This window comes from Odontesthes bonariensis, chromosome 17 (genome assembly GCF_027942865.1).
Source record: "Odontesthes bonariensis isolate fOdoBon6 chromosome 17, fOdoBon6.hap1, whole genome shotgun sequence".
Taxonomy (NCBI): domain Eukaryota; kingdom Metazoa; phylum Chordata; class Actinopteri; order Atheriniformes; family Atherinopsidae; genus Odontesthes; species Odontesthes bonariensis.
Genome location: NC_134522.1, coordinates 9,763,152 through 9,780,432, shown reverse-complemented (window position 1 = coordinate 9,780,432; position 17,281 = coordinate 9,763,152). Strand labels below are relative to the sequence as shown.

The window sequence follows — 17,281 nt, the reverse complement described above, 5'->3', positions numbered from 1 at the left end:
TTTTTTTTTTTAGAATATAAATGTATGTTAATGAGAAGAATTTGGCGAAAATGTTGACCAGCACCAAAAATAAGATGATCAGAAAGGTATATTTTAGCTTGTGCTCCAGGCCAAATCCTAATCTGAAAAATTCACTGCAGTATAAATCATTGATGCTGTTGTACCATCGTGTTTCTTTGGCTCTGGTTAAAGTGAAAATTTAAATAATAAAATCATAATAATAAAAAAAGAGGACATAACAACAATGGTCCTTGTCAGTCGTTTCTATTATTGATTGAACTTTAAGTTTTAGTTATTTGTTGTCTACTATTTTCTCTCTTTTTTGTGTTTCTCCATAAATTTTTCACTGCTTCTTGTTACCTTTTAGTTTTACAGGTTGTAAAAGGAAATTTATTGTGCAATAAAGTAAACTGATGTCAGAAATGTCAACTAGAGGAGAATAATGAAAGATGGTCTGTTTTGTTTATGTGAATACATGCATTTCACTCAAAATTCACTATGGGTACTTAATCTGAAGTGTCATAAGATTTGTAATGACTAAGGACAGATTTCACGTTGCTGTCTCGGCTGTACTATAAAATCACGGACATATACTATCCAAATCAAATACAAAAAGTTGTAAATTGTTTAGAAAATAAATACATGTGGCGACAAATGCTACAAAATAATTTAGGCAGTGATTAAGGTCTAAAACGTGACAGGGAATGATATTAAAGCCTTAGTTTTGACCCAAATTCATTCATCTTTAAGTTAACATCCCAGTTGATTTATTTGTGATTTAATTTTTAACTAAATGTATTAATTTGATTAATATGTTTACACTTATATTTATTCTTTTTTTTTAACATAATATTTTTACAATTTGCGATTAACTAAAAAGCAAAGAGAAAAATAAAGGACACATTTTAAGATGTGAAATTGCGATACAACAGGACTGTGTGGGGCGGGACGCTGTGCTGTGATTGGTTAATCGTGTTGAAGTGGATTTTGGTGATTGGTTGCCAGCGGGTATCGAGCAGGAAGTGCTGCTGCAGTCACATTGCGTGCAATCCAAACACTTTTCTCCGAACACACAGACTCATTGAACTGTCTTCAAAAGTTTTTTTTAGGGCCATCAAAGGTTGCAGCGTCCACCAGCCTCAACATGGGAATAGAAGCCTGGTACATGGACAGCTCTGACGAGGACCAGAGGAAGCCGCACAGGCTGACCCCAAACCAGCCTGTCTCCATGGACCAGTTAAAGAAGCTCGGAGTCTTTTACTGGAAGGTAAAGTTTCCACGCAGTTTTAGTGTTATGTAACTCAATGTAGGCGTTATGTAACCACTTCGGCTGTAAATAAAATAATAACAATCTGCAGGATTTCTGTCGGCACACAAACCACCGGTGCAATACAGAAACAGTGGAAAATCTCTGCTGATAATCTCTGGTGTTTTCCTGTCTCTGTAGCTGAACGCAGATATCTGTGAAACGGACCCAGAGCTGGAGCAGATTCGGAAAACCCAAGGTTACACCTACATGGACATCATTACAATTGAGAAGGACATACTTCCCAACTATGAGGAGAAGGTAACCTGTGTGCACACAGCTAAAGCTGGAGGAGTCTCCTCGTTTTAAGCCCAACAGTTGAAGATAAGATAAGAGACTTTATTGTCATTGTGTACACAAGCACAGCGAAATTAGAGCACAGTTCTCCCGCCGGTGCAAATATGTCGAATAAATAATTGAATAACTAAATAAGGCATGCACTTATTAAAAAAGAAACACTATATAGAAGCTACATAAAATAAAGCTTCATATGATCTTTTTTTAAAGTTCTAAAGTCTTGAACCAGCCCTTGTTTCTTTATATTTTCATCCAAACAGCCAGACTTTGAATCATTCAAGCATAAAAAGGCAGCTAACTCAAGGGATGAACCAGTGTTGTGTCTACACGTAACAGACAACTTAGCAAAGAACTCATTTTGAATTGTTACTAGCAGTAACAAAGACACATAATTTGTTCCCGTTTCTTTAGGAGGGCTGGATGAAGACTTTTGAACCGTACGGTTTATCCAACTATGACTTGTAAAAACCTTTAACAGTCACACTTGTTTGTCTTTTTCAGCTGAAGATGTTCTATGAGGAGCATCTACACCTGGACGATGAGATCCGCTACATTCTGGATGGCCAGGCCTACTTTGACATCAGGGATAAGGAGGACCGATGGATCCGGATCGCCATGAGCAAGGGAGACCTGATCACCCTGCCGGCCGGCATCTACCACCGCTTCACCCTGGATGAGACGGTACAAATGAGGGGTCAACTGAGCAGCTCACTTTGTGTTAGCTGGATTTAGTATTTTTATAACTGACAGGCCCCACCCCTCTGTTGTGGTGAGATACGGTGGCCCTTAGGAACCATGGGAACATAACATAACGTAGCATTAATTTTGCACTGGAAAGAGGCATTTGTGAATCTAACTGTACTGCAGTACTTGACAAAGGTTTGACAGCGATCACGGATGTGCCACAGATTTTTGGAATAGTTTCATGATTTATGAATCTTTCTTTGAGGAACATTGTTTGCAGATATTTCAATGATTTTCACACATGTCTTTAGAAACTGGATGCTGCTTTTGGACCAAATCTGCGGTGGCCGACACGTGCAAACGCGTTGGAAACGGCAAAACAAATCCAACAGTAAAACGCTGCAAGAGAAAAATGCGGCAATCCCAAACACGACCGGAGCACAGGCGACGCAAACGCCAAAAGACATACAAGAGAGAAACGTGCTGCAAAATTCAAAACACATGCAAGAGAGAAAAACACAACGGAAGTTCGCCAGGCCACTAGGGGGTCTCGACCTGTGTGCGACAGGCCTTATCCGACAGGGGATCGACTATGGGAGATCGACCATAGTAACGAAGGAGAAGAAAGTCAAAAGGTATGTTGTCCTTTATGTCTTTATGCCAAATGTTTAAAAAAGACAACGTACCTTTTGACTTTCTTCTCCTTTGTTACTCCTCCGATCTCTCATAAGCCCCTTTCACACTGAGGAAGAACCCGCTTTTAATTCGCGAATTTAGCGTGTCCGCTGTTCCTTTCACACTGACGATCCGGGCTGGCGTGTCAACTCGACTCGCCATTCGACCTGCGTCGGACCCTAGTCTTTTTGCCGAGCCGAATTTGATGTGAAAGCAATTGACGCGGGATGGACGTGGGCGTGGCGTGACGTGAGGAGTTTAAAAGACAGAATGGACAGCTGATTCAGAACAACAGCTTTCTCCACTTGTTGTCGTCAAAACTGTTCAGAGCATTGGACCAAAACGCCAACCCTTGTGGTCTTGCCATCTTCCACACTCTTCTTGCAGACACGTGTGTTCAGAGCCATGACAGCTAAACGTCTTCGTCGATTGCGTCGACGCTGTTCGCGTTCTTCTGCTTCAAATTATCGATGGATTTCCTCAACTTGGAGATTATAGTGCTCTTGTATTCTATGCATATGTTCTTCGGCGGCATCCCACGTTGTAACCATCCACACTACGTAAAATAACATCTCCATGAACTGCATATACAATTGCAAAAACAAGTCCTTAAGGTGTCCCGCCATCGTTGGTTTGAAAAATTTGATGCAGACAGGTGTATTTAACCCTACCTCCGACGCATGGCTTGTGCCTACGTCATTGTACACGCCCAGCATTTTATGTGTTTCGTGTCACGCTCTGCCACTAGGCAACGCCCCTGAACTCGGCTTCAGGCGACACGGATCACCTAATACGCCAAGCTTTCGTATTGCTCGACGCGGGACGAAGTGGCAATTTGGATTCGCGAAGGTAGCGGATCTCAGTGTGAAAACAGCTATAGTCGATCCCCTTTCCCAAAGGTCGAGACCCCCTAGTGGCCTGGAGAACTTCTGTTGTGTTTGGAGTGAACTTGCAGCTTTTCTCTCTTGCATGCGTTTTTAATTTTGCAGTGCGTTTCTCTCTTGCAGTCGTTTTGCCGTTGCAATGCGTTTGCACGTGTCTGCCACCGTACAAATCATCCGTTTCAACTAAGCTGTTTTCGTACCTCAAAGGTAGCCCTGGAATGTGTTGCGGGCCTGAAACGTGAAAATGGATTTATAATCACAAATAAAATTAAGTTGCAAAGACACAACATGAAAAATCTTGGGTTATTATGCATTATTATCATTTTCAGTACACTCCAAAAACGTGTTTCTTTGGGTAATTAGCTGTTCAGTACTGACTGTTTAACATCTGTAGACCGTAGTGGATCGTGGGACACTCCAGCTATTTCAACTGCAGTGTTGGAAGTGATGAAATGATGACTTATGGTCACATTCAAGCTGATCTGAACCCCGTTTCTTTCCACAGAATTACACTAAAGCCATGCGGCTGTTTGTGGGCGAACCGGTGTGGAAGGCGTACAACAGGCCGGCCGACGATTTCGAAAAGCGTCAGAAGTACGTTGCTTCTCTGCAGGCATCCTGAGAGGCAAAGGAAATGGATTTCTGTCTGACCGCTGCGAACACTAAAGTCCACTAAAGCTCTGATGTTACTCTGCTGAGGAGAATAGTCTGCTCACAAGTAGATTTATAAAGAAAGTTGTAATTTTATGGAAAACAATAGGTGCGTTTATATGGACACGTTTAATCTGATTAAATGCACGTTTAAACCGATTACACCTGTAAAGAGATTAAATATGCGTCATGTAAACAGTCAAATAATCTCCTTAAATATAAATGGTTTAAATATTTAAGCCGATTACAATAGGTGGTTTGGACCGTTCATATAATCCGATTGAAGGAGGAAATTCCCCATATATACAGGCGCACCTGGATAAACCGTTTATTAGAACACGTTTCATGTTACTGCGCAAGTGTAAGGGCGCGCGAGATAACGTTAATAAAGACTGTGTAGTTCTAGTTAAACGGCAGATAACGGAAGATATCGAAGTTAAAATGACGGCGACGGTGAAAAAGAACAAAAATTGGTCGGGGGAGGAAACGGTGTTTTTATTGAAAACGTTGCAAGAGCAAAATATAATGTCAAAACTGGACGGGAGGAAGATGAGGAACTCGGAAATCTTTAATGATGTCCACACAGCCTTGAAAGAGGCAGGGTCCGTTGACCAAATTAAGTCAAGATGGAAAGCCCTGAAGGCCGCCTACTCCATATGCCAAAAGGCAAAATGGTAAAAGCGGATCAAGCCCGGCCAATTTCGCGTACCAGACAGAAATGGACGACATACTGGGAGGCAGACCCCTTTCGGACGTCAGCCATGGTGTCGATGTCGGATTTGAGGAGGAGATAAATGTTACTAGTAAGTAGCCAAATATCTTTTTTCTATGTGTGTAGCACAGAGGCGGCGCTACAGGGTTGCTTGCAGTTGCTATAGCAACCCCAAGAAATTACTCAGCAACCCTAAAGCAACCCCAGACTTTTTGTCAAAACAACCTATTTAAAACAATAATCCACGCTTTGCTTGACATTTAGTAAAACGGCATTGAACACGTCCAAATAAACCTCTGGCCGATTGGCATAAGAGACGGCATTTTCACAGCAATGAATGAGATGGACAGGTATGCCTGTCAGTGGTGCGTGTGTGCTTGCGTGCGCGGACTGGGGCTGTCCTGCCCCTTGGCCTTCTATGCAGTTTTTTTTTTAAAGAAAAAAAAAAACAGAGCACCTCATTTTTTCATGTAACACAAAGCAAAGAAACAGCTCAGACATACTGCAACATTTGTTAAAACATCGTCCTATCGGATTAAATTGCTGTAACATGTAAACTCGGAAGAAATTTAATCTCTTTATTTGTGGCTCATGTATACAGTTCGGTCGAATTCTAATAAACCGATTACATGTAATCTCTTTAAACGAAACGTGTCCATATAAACGCACCTAATGTCTTCAGTCATGGATGAATGAAGCCTCTTCTTGGTGAAATAAGCTGTTCGACACAGTTTAGAACAGGAGATATTCAAACTCCTCAGCATCTTACAGGTTAGTGCAACATGATTAATAACGTATTAATATCAAAGAGGCAATGCTTCAAGAGTATTCTTTTATAAAATCTCACCATGTATGCACAAGAGACTTTGTTACTGGTTTGTATGAATGAGGAGGAGCATGGAAATAAAGCTGCTGCTAAGTTTGGTCTGTTTTTGTGTTTTTTAATCATCGTTCCATTCATCCAGAGTTTGATTTAAAAGAACAGATTTATTTAGGATAAAACATTTCTTTTAATATACATAAATACGATCAACACAACGTGGAAACTGCAGATGGAGGAAAAAAGAAATCTGTAAAAGACAGTCATTTAGACAAAAATCAAACATAATGTGCCTGTGTTCTGTACAACTTTGGATTGCAAATATTTTACATTTTCATTTAGTGGACAGAAACTGCTGCAATCTGATGGGCTCGTTTATGTTCACTGCACAAGCGATGAAATCAAGTGGTTTGTTAATCCAGAATTCCAGTAGAGGAAGCTGTTTTTAAAGTTTATTAGTCTAACCACACTGACGCTCAGGATAATGCCCATGCCAGGTCTCATAATGAGCCAGCAACTCCTGTAGTGTAATATCTGTTCTGACTAAAAATGGAGGATTTGAGGACTAATCTGTAGTGGTGTTGGCTAGAATGTCTCTGCTAAAATGTAATGAGATTAATTGTTGAGAGTTTGGCGAGCTTGCTTATGCTCCTCGTGTCTGGAACCTTAATATGAAGCTAAGCTGCAGAAATACTGAAAACAAGGGTTATGGTTCTTGGTGGGACACTTGGAAGACCTCCACCTGACTCAATCTGCAAGGAGAAGATCATGTGACAGACAGATTTTAAGTAGACAGCCTAAGACTGCACACCACAGCAGAGGTTGGACAGAAAAAAAAACAATAGATCATGATTAACATCAAAACTTAAATCACCATCAAACTGGTACATTTTTTCCAGGAAATATGTCCTTAACCCTTTGAGGAATCCTGCAAACAGACAACATAGCCTCCCTGCTGGAGCACTTGACACATCTTTCTTTGCAAAAACCAACAAATCTCCCGCCAAACACACACATTCTGTCCCTTATATTGAATTATTAAAGAAACAGCGCGTCATTACTGTGACTCACGTGTGATTAATGCAACTTTTTCCAACATTGTGAAGGGGCCTGCGAGAGAAGCAAGCTAACGTATCAGCGAATATTCCTGACAGGACTTGACGAATAATCATAGAAACACCTACAGCTGATCAGAACTTCACTTTCAGAGAATTCCCCTCAAATTCTTTGACCCACTGGCAGACGTCTATCAGCTGTCACGATGTCTGGCTGTGGAAATGCTAAACGTGGAGGAGAAAATGGTGCGATGTGTAAGAAAGACACAAACAGACCTCCCGAAAAGTGCATCAAACACAAAACATGCGGCCAATGTGAGCGGAAACGTTCAACAGCAGATTAACACACCAGTGGTGATTAGCTCACAGGCAGCAGCCTCAGTCGATCATGGGACCGTCTTTCATCTCGGTTCAGCGACTTCATTGAGTTTCTGCTTGTTGCTTAGCAACACTCAGTGGTCAGGAGTTCATAACCCCTGTAAAACTGCTCTCTTGTTTTTTGCACAAATCAGACTACAAGTGGAGATCAGCTGGTGGTTTGTTTTAGTTTTGGACGGAGCAAAGCGAGTAATTTCCCCTGTTTTTTCAGTATTCACGCTGAGCTGGTGTAGCTTTATACTAAGCATAGGCTGAGAGCAAATGAGCACATTTTTCAAATCTATCGTTTTAATCTGTAAAATAGAATAAACACCAACTCTTGCACGTACAAGATGCTTACGTGAGCTGTTTTTGCTCTGATTAGTGAATCATTTCTGGGTTGCTCTTCAGATAATAGGAGTGCTGTGCACCCTGCAGGGTCATCAGAGGAGAAATCTCAAATCCATCCTGTACTATAAAAACAGTTCTCAAACACCCCGTTAGAACTTACTTCTGGGAAACTAAGCAGAGGAGGAAACATTCACTGTTCCATCTCACAGATGTAGCTCTTGCTTCCTTCTCTACAGACAGGGTTTTAGTCCCCGTGCCACAGAAGGGGAGTGCTGCAGCGTGTTTGTCTTCATGGCGTGTTGGTCCCCTGGCCTCTTAGACCAGTTTGAGGCACTGCGTGTTGAAGCTGTCGCCCTCCCTGCAGGCCACCGCCTCCAGCAGCGCCTGCTTCTTCTGCGTGCTGCGCGATGACTCCAGCTCGTACATCGTGGTCAGGTTGAAGAGGACACTCTCGTGGAGGTACAGGGTGGGGTCCTGCTGTACCAGGCCCTCCAGCTGGCCCAAGGACTCCTTCAGCCGGCCCAAGTAGAGCAGGCAGACCGCTGCGTTGTTGCTGGCCTGGGAACACACAGACGAAGAGGAGGAGCCCGACAAATCAAAGCAGTAGAAGTCAAAACCCTTCCACATACATTTTCATTCTGATTTTAGATCAGCTCCTCTCACTTGAATGCATTTCATGGCATTTTTAAATCCACATAGTATTGCTTTTAATTTTACTGTCAAAATTCAAAGACATGTTCAGAAATGAAAATAATACCTTCTTTTACCTCTTACGTTCACAAATTACCGTGTAGTATCTTGTGTGTTTACCACACTCACAAACAATGATGTAGAAATAAGTTTTTATTTCCTGGTGAACGGCTGTTATCTGAAAATACCTCAGGTACCCTGCAGAAAGCCTGAACCCTCTTAGACAAGCTTTCTCTCCTTTCTTTAAAGGACAAGACCGTTTTTTTGACATTGGGCCCTTCATTTCACATTATAACATGATGTTCTACTCACCCCTGCTTGTTGTTGAACATTTGGAGCTGTTCTGAAGATATTCGCGAGGCGTCTGGCTGCTCTCTTGAGATATTCGGCCATGAAACGGTTTCCTATGGGCAACGTTATACAGGCACAAACTATGCTGTTTATAATTTATTAATTACTCTACACTAGCACTGATAACGTGGAGGTGCGTCGCTTACTTAAAAAAATCCGGGTTACTGTAATTTTGAATTTTTGTCGTAAAGTGGGTGTTACTGACGTCATCATCGTGCTACTACCACAGACAGCCCACAGACCCACTTTACGACAAAAATTCAAAATTACAGTAACCCGGATTTTTTTAAGTAAGCGACGCACCTCCACGTTATCAGTGCTAGTGTACAGTAATTAATAAATTATAAACAGCATAGTTTGTGCCTGTATAAGCTTGCCCATAGGAAACCGTTTCATGGCCGAATATCTCAAGAGAGCAGCCAGAGGCCTCTTGAATATCTTCGGAACAGCTCCAAATGACCAATAACAAGCAGGGGTGAGTAGAACATCATGTCATAATGTGAAATCAAGGGCCCAATGTCAAAAAAACGGTCTTGTCCTTTAAGGAGTCTTCAGGAATAGTTCTTCAGGCTTCTTGAAGGACATCCCAAAGCTCTTCTTTGGATGTGGGCTGCCTTTTGTTCCGTTCTCTGCCAACATGATCCCACACTGCTTCAGTAATGTTGAGGTCCGGGCTCTGGGGAGGATTCATCCCTCCATCAGACCTGCTGCCACTGATTTTCAGCCCACTTCTTGTGTCATTTAGCACAGCTCAGCCTTTTCTCCCTGTTTCCCTTCCTTAAGAACGGCTTCTTCACAGCCACCCTTCCATGGAGCCCATTTCTGATGAGGCTTGGGCCAACAGCAGATGGATCAGCTGAAGGTCCAGATGCATCTCTCAGGTCCTGTGTCGGGTCTTTGCTGGACATCTTTATTGGACACTGTTCATCTGCTGTAGGCCCAGCGCTTCTTTTTTTGTCTTCCACATGTCGAGTTTCCTCATCTTTTTAAGGACACACTACACACCATGCTGAGATATGCCAAGTTTTCAACTAATAACTTTGGAGACCACCTTGTTGGTGTAAAAATACTATTTTATGTCCGTCAAACTGTGTTATCTTTGGTGTTTTTTTTATGCAACTAAAGAAATGGCAGCAAATGAAATGTCTTTGTCACAGGCTGCCTAAAGATACTATTTATAATAGGATCTTTGCTGAGTTGTCTTATAATGTGTTGACACAACTCTGGTTCATCCCTTGAGTTAGATGTATTTTTATAATTGAATGATTCATAAGTCAGTGTTAGAAATCAGGGCTGGATAAACACTTTGATATAGTACTGTAAATTAATGGTATTAAGAAATCTTAGATTACCTGTAGATTTTATGGAGAAACAGTTGCACCTCAAACTGATGCAATATCTAACAAAAAAGTTGCCCAATGCTAAAATTTTAAACTCACAAGACCGTTCTTACTGTGTAACACATGAGATTGTACTTACAACAGGGTTTTTTGGGTCCATTTTTAACACTTCAAGGAAAGATGCATGTGCTTCAGCGTAGTTGTTCTGACTGAGGTAGACAAAGGCCCTGAAACAACAGACAGACACAGATTTATTCTCAGTGGTGATGATTTAAACCACGTGCGATCTGAACCTTTGAGCATCTACTGCGAGGACGTCATACATGGAACAGAATTACGTTTTTGAAATCCTGGTGGGTTCATGTTATACGACTGATCTGCACTCTTCCAAAATATTTAACACACTAGACATTTGGTTGGAGTCTGTGCCAACAGATCAAGTCTTTATAGTGTTCACACATAGTGGGTTCATAGAAATGGGCATTTTGAAAAATGGACTTAAAATCTTAGTAGTGAAAACCTGGTTAATCTGTTTATAACAGCTGTGTGTAATGTAGCCTTGAGAAGCCAAGTCAACTTTATTTATACAGCTAATTCCAAAGCAAATGAGATTAAACAAAGAGTTTCACTGAATAAAAATACAACGATAAACAGGTAGATATTCCTCCACCAACATACTTAATTTCCTCTGGAAAAACTCAAGGAACATAACTAAAGTCCTCCAAACGTCTCACATCCCTGTCAATCAAGAATTCTCTGAATGTGCCAGAACGAAACAAATCCCCAGCTCTCAAACATCCTCTGCCTACATCCTGACTGCTGACACCACAGGAAACCCCAAAGGGGCTTGAGTCCACCACCAAAGGTCAGACACAAAGTACGATAGCTGTCATTAGAACGTTTTGGTTGCCAAACTGCGATAGCACAAGCGGCGTAATTCAAATCATGATGATTGGAGCCGATCTGTTGCGTGTCATCCCGTTGTTTCCCATCTGCTATCATTCTCAACTGTTCACTGAAGGAAAACAAACTGCTGTCTACTGTAACAGCATCCACCCGTTTCTCTCCTCCAGATTTCAGAACCTGCAGGGATTTGCTCCCACTCATGCACAATGGTGTTAATGAGGTCGGACTCTGACTTCACATCATTCCAGAGGGGATGGCTGACAAGAGAGAGCTCAGGGTGAGCAGTTAAGTTCTTCCACAACAAACAGGGATCACCATGAGCTGCTGCGTATGAAGGCATCGTCCCACTGAAACAGGAACACTTTAATAAAGCATTGTTTGCTCAAACACTTGGAAGAAAGATCAAAACTAAGTATGGAGACATGAAGACAGTAGGTAGGGTATGTGCATATAGTTTGGACCACATAGTGTATTGATACTTGAGCTTTTTTGATTTAACTGCATGATATCAACCCCCTGTATAATCATGAAAGACATTAACCTCATACCAGAGCTGCAGAGAGCCGAATTCCTGCTCTGAGGATGAAGCAGAAACCAAAAGCCTCGAAGAAGGCAGCCTGTTTACAGAGCCAAAGTAACCCCGAAGCTTAAGGAGCTTAAATGCACAACATGCACGCACCTGTTCATTAGCACACATGTGGTGTGAGTGAGGTGGTTCTCGTTGGTCTGGCAGGCTTTCTCCACATCCTGGAAGTACCTCTCTGCCGTTTTCACGTCTCCGACCTAGCAGGGAACAGAGCAGCAGCAACATATTAACCCCAGATCTGTGTGTGTGTTTTGGGGAAAAACATGCAAACACAAATAAAATCATACTCATACTTATACTTCATACAGAGCATAAATGCACCCTGTATTGGCATCGGCCAAAAATCAACACCAACATTACGGATACAGTCAAATCTGGCCTGGTTGTGGCTAATATCAGGATTGTCGCTAATAGAGGATCCTCCAAGCCTGTCAGCGTGGGATTAGGTCTACAGTTTTAATTCAAAATGTAATCTAAAAATCCATACTGAATGTTTGGGATTTAAATTTAAACTGTTTTATTTCTTTTTTTTTCCCCTCTGAAAATGCAAATTTGATCCATCACAATAAGACTAGAGATAATAAGTCCATTCCTCCACATGAGGCTTGATCATTATATATCTGTATCGGCTTTGGCATATTGGATATTGGCTTAAATGCAGTCTTGTGCATCTTTAGTGTAGAAATGATAACAAAGAAAATAATGTTGCTGATAATTCAACAAAGAAAGTTTGTTCAATCCATCTTTTTGCATTTACACTGAAAGGGGACAGTTTAAATTTAAATCATTTAAATCACCTCTCATCATTAAAGTCGTCTAAGTGCGGTGGAGAATACCTGCAGCAAATAAACCTGTTAAGGAACTATTAGATCATGTAAATTCATGACCAAGCAGCTTACCTACTCTTTACTTAGCAACAACAATCAATGAGTTATGAAGCTAGCAGGAATAAATCAGCCTTTGCTGCTTCTCTTTTGTAAAAATAATCTCTTCACTTCGTGTCAATCAGTTTTTTATTGAGACATTTTACTCCTGTTACACCTATTAGGTTAATTGTTTAAATCCATAGCACGTATAAGCCCAAGTGTAAAATAAAGTGCTCTGGTGTGACTGCATCTGTCAGTTAGCCATTCACCCCCCAGGTCAGGTGTGCTGTTAACTTATCTCTGGGGAATGACCTGCTGAGACACTCCCAGAAACTGAGCTTAGGAGGTCTTTCACAAAAACAAAGGAGGGTTTCTGTGTATGCAAGAGATGTCAACTCTTACTGCATTTCAGTAAATAATAAAACTTCCAGTCAGTTTGATTCCAGCCGCGGGAACAAACTCTTCTCAAATCGTCCTCTCAGTAATCCAGGCAGAAGCTCATGGCTGGTATTTAAAGTCATCCACTATAACATAGCTAATAAAAAGGCATTTTCTCAGAGAGCGGAAGCGACTCAAACTGATGACCTCATAAACCTTTAGTAATGTGATATTATCTGTGAGTGCTTCTTTATTAGGACAGATGAGGATGTTATTCAAAGGAAACTTTGAAATGAGATCTCAAAATGGAGAAAATGCATCCAGAAAATGCGCCGGGCGCCTGAGATCTCTGCAATAGACGCGGAAGTATTCAGTTAAAATACGTACTTTACTCCTCATTTCAGCCTGGCCAAGGATTTCCTGGATTTATTTGTTTTTACTTCGATCCATTTTACTATTACACAACCATTATGTGTGTTTTTTGACAGTGACAGGAGAAGATTTGTATCAATCTCATGCCTGTGTGTTCAGTCGGGAGTTGGATTAATTAGCATAAAGATTTGACGTCTAAGCTTTGAGGCGCTTCAGCATGCTTGTGTGTTTGCAGCGTTATTACGCTTCACACTACGGTGGCCGACACGTGCAAACGCGCTGCAAACGGCGAAACAAATCCAACAATAAAATGCTGCAAGAGAAAAATTTGGCAATAACAAAAACGACCGGAGCACACGCGTTGTAAACCCCAAAACACATGTAAGACAGAAACGCTGCACACATCAAAACACATGCAAGACAGAAACGCTGCAAACATCAAAACACATGCAAGAGAGAAACGCTGCAAACATCAAAACACATGCAAGAAAAAAACGCTGCAAACATCAAAACACATGCAAGACAGAAACGCTGCAAACATCAAAACCCATGCAAGAGAGAAACGATGCAAACTTCAAAACACAACGGAAGTTCGCCAGGCCAGTAGGGGGTCTCGACCTGTGGGATAGGGGATCGACTATGGGAGATCGACCATATGAACGAAATAGAAGAAAGTCAAAAGGTAGTTGTCATTTATGTCTTTTTTAAACACTTGGCCGTAATCTTTTACTTTATTATAGAAGAGCAGCGGAGTTATGTCGCTATTATAAGGTAAAAGATTACGGCCAAGTGTTTAAAAAAGACATAAATGACAACTACCTTTTGACTTTCCTCTCTTTCGTTTCTGTCTTGCATGAGTTATGAAGTTTGCAGCACATTTTTTTCTTGCATGTGTTTTGATGTTTGCAGTGCGTTTTTTTCTTGCATGTGTTTTGATGTTTGCAGTGCGTTTTTTTCTTGCATGTGTTTTGATGTTTGCAGTGCGTTTTTTTCTTGCATGTGTTTTGATGTTTGCAGCGTTTCTGTCTTGCATGTGTTTTGATGTTTGCAGCGTTTCTGTCTTGCATGTGTTTTGATGTTTGCAGCGTTTCTGTCTTGCATGTGTTTTGATGTTTGCAGCGTTTCTGTCTTGCATGTGTTTTGATGTTTGCAGCGTTTATGTTTTGCATGTGTTTTGATATTTGCAGCGCGTGTGCTCCGGTCGTTTTTGTGATTGCCGCATTTTTCTCTTGCAGCATTTTATTGTTGGATTTGTTTCGCCGTTTGCAGCGCGTTTGCACCTGTCGGCCACCGTATCACACAGACTTGCAAACACACGTCTACCTGTTTAGTAGAAAAACCTAAGTAGAAAAACCTGCTCCTTTAGTTTAGCTTCTTCTACAGAAAAGATCTGACAAAGATCTGCTTTGTGTGAGACTGTGAGTTGAAAATAATGAAGAGTGTATCTGTTGTATGTGCTTTTCACCCTGCTCCTTTGTTCTTTACTGTTATCATCAGCTTGGTCCTCTCTGTGGTGAAATCTGTTATCTGTTATCTTTTAACCAATCGACATCTGACTAAAGTGTAACATCACCTTTGCACGCTATAAGCTGTTAGCTTTTTGGAGGACCACATACAAACTAATCTGCTTTGGTAGAATACCTATTTTGATAAAGCCTCTGTGTAGAATGAGAGCAATGCAGTTGGATATGTTTTAGCTCCCGTAAATCCTGCCTTAGAGCCTTCTAGTCACAGTGGTGTTGGAGCTGTTTGAAATATTCACATATTTGTTTACGTATTGATTAACTTGTCCCACCTACGTTTTCAATTAAAAACAATCTTCTGGTTAAACTTAAAACTCAGTCGCTATTTGTTTCTTTGACTTTGAAGAAAAATGAATCAAGTACCATTTAGGAGGTCCAACCTGTAGCTTTTATTGTAAATGACTGTCTTTGCTCTCAAGCTTATCAATATTTTTTTCGGAAAACACAACAGACCTGCAGGAAGATGCGTCCTATACCACTGAGCAGCTGCACTCTCTGCTGGGGTTCATACTGGATGATGGAGTGATAGGTCTCCACAGCCAGAATGTAGTCCTGAGGACAAACAGAGAGGGACATACAGGTTTAAGAGAGGAGGAGGTGGTAGATATAAAATAGCAAGTGAGGAATGGGAGGCAGTGAAAGAGAAGACAAGTTAGAGTCGAGAGAAGCAGAGACAGGTGGAGGGCGACTGGGGTAAAAATGAGCAGAGTTTAGGCAGAGAGAGAAAGAGCATTAATCAAACATATGGAGTATTAGCAGGGCGATGTGACCCTCCGCCCACCTCCACATTGAGCTGCTACACATCGCTCACACAGTGACTGAATGCTGAGCGGCGCGACAGAGAGGTCAGAGAGGTGTGTGTCTGTGTGAGGGGAGTCAGCGTGGAGGAGGGCACAGGAGGTGTGTACCGAATATGTCGATGCATACAAATGTGGGAGAGTTGCTAAAACCTTTAACAAAACTGAATTCAAAACTGACACACAAAACCAGGCAAAAGTTTGGTTAAAAAAAAAAAAAAAGTTGTTCAAATCTTCAAATTCCCTTTTCTGGTGTTTTCATGCACGAGTGAAGCAAATTTAAAGCAAACTTTAAAAAGGGAGTGTTGATCAGCCTCAGTTCTATTGATGGTTTGAAGTGAATAAACTTGGCTGTGTAGGTGTCACCAGAAGGTGGCGGTAGAGGCTTCCTGGCTCATGGCTGTCGTTAAGTGGAAAGAGTATTTGTCCAAACAGGAAACAAACCAAGAGACGGAAAACAATGAGTGGGGTGGAGACCCATAAGAGGAAAATAGAGAGCTCTTCTTCAGGAATCATTTTCATTTCTGGGAATATCTGGGATAGTATATAATATCTGGGAGAACAGTTGGGTTTATGGTTCACCGGCAGCTGAGATTGTTGTTTAAATCTACCCTGAATGCACATCGAGTTTTCTTTCTAACTAGCAAAAACCACCCAATTTATGTGTATTAGTTGAAGTTTCCTATTTTTACCATTTACATTTACCTTTTATTATTTCTATATCAACCCGGCTACTGTCTCTACCATCACCTCTTTGCTGTCAGATAGAGGAGAGGCTGTAGGAAGGCAACAACTATCAGAATGCTGTATAAATATTAAGCAGTGTGCTAAAGGGTGGTCTTGCCTCCTTGACTCATGTCTCTTCCTTGTATCCTAGCTCCTCACAGCAAGGATGTGAGAGGTGCAAGGATGGACATTCTTTGGGATGGCAGAGGGGAAGGATTTCCAGGCCACACGAGGAGCGGATCCAAGGGAGCAGGAGTTAGTTAATGAAAAGAACCCCACATCGGTATATACTGGATGAGAACTGGCCGATATGTTGACATTTAGAAAATTCTTACTTGATTAAAACTGTAAAAAAATCCAGAATTAGTTTGATTTGAACTCAATTTTTGTGCTTTTTTTTAAAGCAACCTATGAGATACTTAGTATGTTTATTTGGGTTTCAGCTTGTTTAGAAATGACTGTGGTAATATTTTCAAATCTTTTTTAAGCAAATAAATCTTAGAATGTACCAACCCAAAAATGAATATTACCCCCATCGCCATTATGGACTTTAAAAATGTTAAGCAAAAGCAGATTTATTTTTGGGTGGCACCTTGTGATTTTGCAAAGAAAGACTAATTGTGAGAATTTTGCTTAGTGAGAACCAAAAATCCTGAAACTGAGCTTAACAAGCTGTAAAACTGTATTTTACCAATTCTCACCAGTAGATGGCACTGTGGCCCTCTGTACAATCTAAGCCCACGTCCCCCTCCCCCTTCTTTACTCTCACTGACCAAGAATCCAATTAGTGGTCAGTCTGTGGGGATTTCACTGTGAATCCTCCACCAACCTGGCATCAGAGATCTCTGAGACACACACACACACACAGAGACACACTCACTCCAATGAACAGCGAAACACAGGCGTGGGCTGATAAACACACACACACACACACACACACACACACACACACCT

At 41.3% G+C, this 17,281-nt stretch overlaps 2 protein-coding genes across 5 annotated transcripts in view; one reads left to right on the top strand and one right to left on the bottom strand.

Moving 5' to 3' along the window:
• Positions 1-1,009: 1,009 nt before the first annotated feature.
• On the top strand, positions 1,010-16,639 carry adi1 (acireductone dioxygenase 1). 3 transcript variants are annotated; one of them, XM_075487998.1, is made up of 4 exons: positions 1,010-1,267; positions 1,448-1,567; positions 2,105-2,284; positions 4,352-4,591. In XM_075487998.1, exons 1-4 carry the CDS (start codon positions 1,145-1,147, stop codon positions 4,466-4,468), a joined length of 540 nt encoding a protein of 179 aa, XP_075344113.1. In that variant the 5' UTR covers positions 1,010-1,144; the 3' UTR covers positions 4,469-4,591. The 3 variants fall into 3 exon arrangements, with proteins under 3 accessions (XP_075344113.1, XP_075344112.1, XP_075344111.1); XM_075487997.1 differs by lacking the exon at positions 4,352-4,591 and adding an exon at positions 16,479-16,639 and having other exon boundaries at positions 1,053-1,267; XM_075487996.1 differs by lacking the exon at positions 4,352-4,591 and adding an exon at positions 2,599-2,916 and having other exon boundaries at positions 1,053-1,267.
• Positions 6,125-17,281, bottom strand: part of trappc12 (trafficking protein particle complex subunit 12) — a 38,568-nt gene continuing 27,411 nt past the window's right edge. For both annotated transcript variants that reach the window (XM_075487995.1, XM_075487994.1), the window contains exons 9-12: positions 15,258-15,356; positions 11,759-11,862; positions 10,313-10,400; positions 6,125-8,350 (exon numbers count right to left, since the gene is read on the bottom strand). In XM_075487995.1, the coding sequence (XP_075344110.1) occupies positions 8,108-8,350; positions 10,313-10,400; positions 11,759-11,862; positions 15,258-15,356 (534 nt within the window). In that variant the 3' untranslated portion in view covers positions 6,125-8,107. The remainder of the gene's footprint in view (positions 8,351-10,312; positions 10,401-11,758; positions 11,863-15,257; positions 15,357-17,281) is intronic.